Source organism: Hypomesus nipponensis, chromosome 25 (assembly GCF_054491055.1).
Source record: "Hypomesus nipponensis isolate SF chromosome 25, ASM5449105v1, whole genome shotgun sequence".
In the NCBI taxonomy this organism is placed as follows: Eukaryota; Metazoa; Chordata; class Actinopteri; order Osmeriformes; family Osmeridae; genus Hypomesus; species Hypomesus nipponensis.
The window spans coordinates 4,034,001-4,040,000 of NC_140385.1; the positions used below are offsets into that span (position 1 = coordinate 4,034,001).

Genomic DNA, 6,000 nt, shown 5'->3' on the forward strand with positions numbered 1-6,000 from the left:
AAAAACTTACACAAAATAACACATTTTCTTCTCTTAACATTTTATTCATACTTACATTTTTTTTTTAGGTTGTTCATTTCTTACACAGAGAAATTAGCCACACATGTAAATGTCATTGTATTCCGTTATATTTAATATTTTAGGGTTAATCAAGTTATTATTTTTCCTTTTCAGAGCTAAAAGCTAAAAAAGTTACACAATAACGGTCACACGGTTGTCTAAGGTTGAAGAGCACACTGGGACGGTAGACTAACACTTCACAGAGACAAAAAAAAACTAGGGTGATAAAAAGAAAAGAGAAGAATATGACTGAAGTAAAAATAAGTCAAATCAATTTTACGGACAAGCTCGTACATTCACACATCTCTGCCCCTTTCTCAAACGCAAAGCACCACCCCCCTTTTCCCTTATTTGGTAAGCTGTTAGGCTCCACCCATTTTCCCTTATTTGGTAGATGCCTGCCCGATTCTCATTGGCTGATTCTCAATGCAAACTCAGAGGGAGGCTAACCATCTCGTTCACACGTTCTTCATCACCAGCCTTTGTCATCATCTTCATAAGCTAACCTACTTTCATCCCCCTCTTTCTCATCATCATCATCATCATCTTCCTCCTTGTACCAAACCTGTGCTAGTAAAAGGAGGTTTAGGGACAGGAGTGTCATTGCTGGGAAAGAAAGCTTCACCACTAATAAGCTTCAGAACTACTTTTAAAAAGCACAATGTCTTATGGACGATAGTGCACCACTACACACACACACTGTTCTCACACACACTGTTCTCACACACACACACACACACACACTGTTGTCACATGCACACAGCTCTCTTAAGGGTGTTCTAGCTGGCTTCTTGGGAACGTGGTCAGTTCTACGGGATTCCAACAAGGCAGTGGGAAGCTTGGTACGTGCTTGAATCTGACGGTGTTCATTAGACTTGTACTTCATAATAGAAAGCCTCGTTTTCATACTATAAATCAGTTTCACTTGTGCAAGGGGAGATGACCCGGACAGTCTCAATTGGCAGTCAGTAACTGTGTTACTAAGTGTGCCGAGTCTTAAGAAGCACACTAGAAAACGAAGTGGGTCTCCAGGATGCATGTTTTGGCTTGTGGTGGAGAGTGGTTGAGGCCCCTGGATGTGCTGCGGCTGCTTCCTGTTTGGCAGTGGACGGGCTGGTTCATTGTCAGGTCGGATAAAAAGACACAAAGGTCAAAGGTCACTGCTGTGGGGGGGGGGGGGGCAACGTGACTGAGGGGGTCACTTCATCTTCAGGTTCAAGGAACAAGACTGACATTTTGGTGTCATTTGTGCTTGTAAGGCTATGAGAGCTATCAATCATATATGCATATGCACACACACACGCACGCACAAGTGTATTGACTAAAGCAAAGAAGCCACACACTAACCTTTGTTACAGCATACCCTCACTAATCGATGGCTGTGTGTCCAACAGGATGATACGCTATTGGCGGTTCAAGCTGTCGATCATTTAAGTTAGGTACACAAAGCTTGTGGTACACATCTACGTAAAGACCACCAGAGTAAGCTTGGTGTTAAGCTTGCTCCTTTTCAGCTAGATAGACTAAGACATGTTCCAGTGGATGGTAACCAGACCATATATTCTGCCTCCCCCTACAGGCTGAACTGTGTATTTCAAACATTATCCACCTTAGCAAACTAATGGCCTTTAAACGCTTGCTAGCATGTAATTTTTGCACATCTGTGGAGAGACTTTGGGATGGCCTGCAGTATCGGAAGCACTTGTGTTTTCTTATGACTAGTCGGAAATAGTAATGCCACTCTCATTATTTTTGCTTCGGACCTTTAACCATCAGCTTCATCACACACACACACACGCAAATTGTCAATGTACAAAAAAAATAAGTCCAGTCTATATTCACATGGGCAGATATCAGGCATGCATAATACACAGTCAAAAACCCAAACCCCATTCCCCGCCAAGTCCTGGCCACACCCACAACCTTACCATACCCTACACTGGCCACGCCCCTCCCCCACCCACCCCTGGCCCCTAGTGGGAACACAATATTAGTCCCTTGGACGGGGAGAGATGGAAGACAATAGGTGTGTTCGACTTTATGCAGCGGCGGTGGCGCCAACAGTCGCCTGCAGCCGGCTGCCTTGAATCTGAGAATGCCATTGGCTGCTTCAAGTCAGCCGGGCTGCGCTGCATGAAGTCGAACGCACCTATTAACACTCTCATCAACAGCTCGGAGGACGAAGCCACTCTGAAACCAATCATTGGTCTTTACCGTGGCGATCATGTGACCAACGACCAATAAATGCCTTCCCCCTCTCTGGATTAGTAAAAATGATGAAAATCGAAATAATAAACATAAACAGACAACAAAAACAAATGGTGAAGGTAGTTGACAAACATATTGTTATAAGTATTTGTATTTCCTACAGTGTTGTAAAAAAAAAAAATCTATTTCCAAACTCAATGTGTGTTATAAAGAACAGCTTTGTTATTTTTGCTATGTCATTATTGTCATAGCCATTATTATTATTATTAGCAACAGCATCATCATCATCATCCACAACATCCGTATCATGATTATTACTATTGGTTAACACTAGGGGCAGAGCCTCTACAGGACCCGCCCACTCTCTAGTTTAAAAGGGATCTATTGGCTGAGAGGCATTCTGAAAGAGGGAGGGAGAGAGCTTAAACCGCCACCCTTAAAAACACAATTTCCTCACTTTCTTTCAAATGATCTCTTTCATTCCCTTTTACATTTACAAGTATCCTTCCTCTCTCTCTCCCTCTCTCCTTTTCTCACAGGATGAGGGTACATTTGGGGATTGAGTTTAGGAATTGGGTCTCAATCATTCTCCACATTCGCCTGTGCTACGCACACTCCTTTACAAGCTCTTCCCTCTCCGACTCTCTCAGTGGGAATAAAGTGATGCAAGGGGGGGTTGACCTGTGACAAATGAGACACCCTCTCCTCAAAACAACATTCTCACAAACCCTCACCATCCACCATTCCCTTTCCCAACCTCCCCTCTCTTCCTCTCTTCCTCTCTCTCTCTCTTCAACAGGACACCTCCATGGTTTGGGACGGGGAGGGCGGCATCTGCCCACCCTGGGAGCCCTGGGAGAGGGTGCGCGAGCGGGAGCGGGAGCCCTCCATGGAGTAGGAGGAGGAGAGGGAGGTGGTGCGCGAGCGAGACAGGCGCGTCATGCAGGACGAGGCCACTGGAGGAGGGAGGGAGGAGCGGAGAATGAGGTGGAGCGGGGGGGGGGGGGGAGAGGGACAGTCGACAACAAAGATGCGGGGAAACGGGAGAAGGAAGAAAGGGGGGAGAAAAGAGGGGTGAGAGGAGGAAGAGAAGGAAGAGAGGGGGAGGAAAAAGAGAGAGAGAATGATGGAGGGAATATTAGATTAGATACAATGATACGTGAACACGGACGTCCATTGAGTGTAAAGATGATTATCTTACTGTAGCCCATTCCTTGGATGAAGTACTTGAAGGCCTCAGTCAGCTTACTGGGCTGCAGACACACGGGACAGACACACACACACACGGCATCACTCTACGCTCTGCCTGCCGGTTGTAAACAGGTAAACAAACGTGTTGTTGTGCGTGGCGTTACCTGGGTGAGCTGAGGAAGACCACCTGCATCAGCCATCTGAGGAGGGAGAGAGGAATGGAGAGTTAAGATGTGTGTGTATGGGGTGTTTGTGTATGTGTGTGTGTATGTGTGTCTGTGTGTGTGTGTGTGTGTGTGGGGGGGGGGTGTATGGTGTGTTGTGTCTAGACGCATAACTACCTTCAGGAATGAAGTTGTTGTAGGGTCCAGTTTGCTGTTGCACTCCACCTAGTGGCCACAGAGGGTAAAGCAATCAGTGAGTCACTGCACCAAACCACAGGATGTTTATACTCACTATTGGTATCATTTGTAAGCTCTTATGCATGTGTTTAGTATGTCATTTCCTGTCTTATGTATGTCGGTTTGTTTAAAGAATCTTACTGCAGCTTCTTCGTACGGGGCCTGATCACCGACCACAAGCATCACTGGACACCTGAGAGACACAGAGAGAGAAAGAGACAGAGATACAGGGAGACAGAGATACAAGGAGAGAGACAGGGACAGGGAGAGAGAGAGGGACAGGGAGAGAGAGAGGGACAGGGAGAGAGAGGGACAGGGAAAGACATGGAGAAAGAAAGACAGGAAAAGGGAGAGAGAGACAGGGAGAGAGAGATACAGGGAGAGAGAGAGAGAGAGATACAGGGAGAGAGAGAGAGATACAGGGAGAGAGAGAGAGATACAGGGAGAGAGAGAGAGAGACAGGGAGAGAGAGAGAGACAGGGAGAGAGAGATACAGGGAGAGAGAGAGAGAGACAGGGAGAGAGAGAGAGACAGGGAGAGAGAGATACAGGGAGAGAGAGAGAGAGACAGGGAGAGAGAGAGAGACAGGGAGAGAGAGAGAGACAGGGAGAGAGTGAGTTGGAATGTTTACATAGAAAAGGGCAGCAGATAAATCCTTAGAGTCTGCTCTGATTGGATGCTTACTTGAAGGTAGTGTTGCGGTCGATGTTCAGGTCCCTGCGGCTAGAGAAGAGGAAGGGGAGAGGAAAGGTTAGTGTGTGTGTGTAAGATAATATGGGCTGGAGAAAGAGTGTGCATGTGTGAATGGTGAACGTGTGGGAAAAAGAGACAGTGTGTGTGTTGTTGAGAGAATATAAGAGAGTGTGCGTGAGAGTACGCGTGGGTGTGAGAGTGTTTGAGAGGGAGAGTGTGTGTGTGTGTGTGTGAGTATCCGAGCGGGCAAACACCTGTTGTAGCTCTTCCAGAAGAGCTCCATGTTGACGAGGTTGGGGGCTTTGGAGATGCGCTCCCGGTGAGACTGCAGAAGCTCAGTGTTGGCTGACATCTCCTCCTTTGAAAACACACACACACACACACACAGTGTCACACACACACAGTGTCACACACACACAGTGTCACACACACACACTAACACTCCCCACAGACAAATAATAGATCCTTAATAATATCAAACAGCGTGCACGTGTGTGTACACGTCTTGTCAGACACGCCCAATGGATTTGGAATGTATCGGCTGGGACTGTGTTTTGAACAAATGTTACAAAACACAGTTTCATGAGGATACAACGCACACACACACACACACACACACACCTACCAGACTGAACAGATGACTCATAATCTGGTCTGTGAGGGAAGATGTCAGCGTGGTGAGCTGGAGACAGAAAAAGAAAAGAGTTGAAAGAGAATCGACAACACTGACTCAGTCAACGACACACAACCACAAACAACCTCAAAACAACCACAAACAACCGCCCTGCCATGACCCTTCTCTGCTAAATCTATAACTGATCGACTTTTCTCAATCATAGTGTCGAGTGTTCAGGACAGGGTATTGACGAATTCTGAACTAGATAAGAGTATTAGTGGTGGGTCTTACCGAGCACAGGGTCACATAGGTCATTTGCATGCAAGTCAGAACTGTATGCAGCTGATATGTCAATGTAACCTGGGTGGTAATGGTATGGCTGAATCGATCCACATATTGATCAATCGTTTAAGTGAATGAAGAGGGGTGAGGGAGAGAGAGACACAGAGCGAGACAAAGAGAGAGACACCAACAGAGAGAGAGAGAGAAGTGGGGGGGGGGGGCGGCGAGGGGGGCAGACGGACCTTCTGAGCAGCCCAGTCCATCCAGCCCCGGGCTTCTGGGTCGATGTTGATCAGAACCAGACCTTCCACCGAGTCTGGGTTAGCCGTCTGAGAGAGAGGGACGAGGGGGAGAAATGGAGGGAGGGGGTGAGGAGAGAAAGAGAGCGGGGTTGAAGGGTGGGTATAGGTCGGTGAAATTCAGACTTTTCAACGCAAAGAAAGTTAAAAAAATTATATGAAAGAAAGAGAGGTGTCAAGATTTATTCAGACACTTCATAAGCAGAGACACAGAGAGAGACACAGAGAGAGAGAGAGAGAGAGAGAGAGA

General features: G+C 46.8%; 1 protein-coding gene across 4 annotated transcripts in view; it reads right to left on the reverse strand.

The window, feature by feature from the left end:
• Window positions 1-23: 23 nt before the first annotated feature.
• Window positions 24-6,000, reverse strand: part of ndrg2 (NDRG family member 2) — an 18,474-nt gene continuing 12,497 nt past the window's right edge. For all 4 annotated transcript variants that reach the window (XM_084691261.1, XM_084691263.1, XM_084691262.1 and 1 more), the window contains exons 8-16: window positions 5,694-5,780; window positions 5,179-5,235; window positions 4,808-4,911; window positions 4,545-4,583; window positions 4,002-4,053; window positions 3,801-3,848; window positions 3,624-3,659; window positions 3,470-3,521; window positions 24-3,224 (exon numbers count right to left, since the gene is read on the reverse strand). In XM_084691261.1, the coding sequence (XP_084547387.1) occupies window positions 3,061-3,224; window positions 3,470-3,521; window positions 3,624-3,659; window positions 3,801-3,848; window positions 4,002-4,053; window positions 4,545-4,583; window positions 4,808-4,911; window positions 5,179-5,235; window positions 5,694-5,780 (639 nt within the window). In that variant the 3' untranslated portion in view covers window positions 24-3,060. The remainder of the gene's footprint in view (window positions 3,225-3,469; window positions 3,522-3,623; window positions 3,660-3,800; window positions 3,849-4,001; window positions 4,054-4,544; window positions 4,584-4,807; window positions 4,912-5,178; window positions 5,236-5,693; window positions 5,781-6,000) is intronic.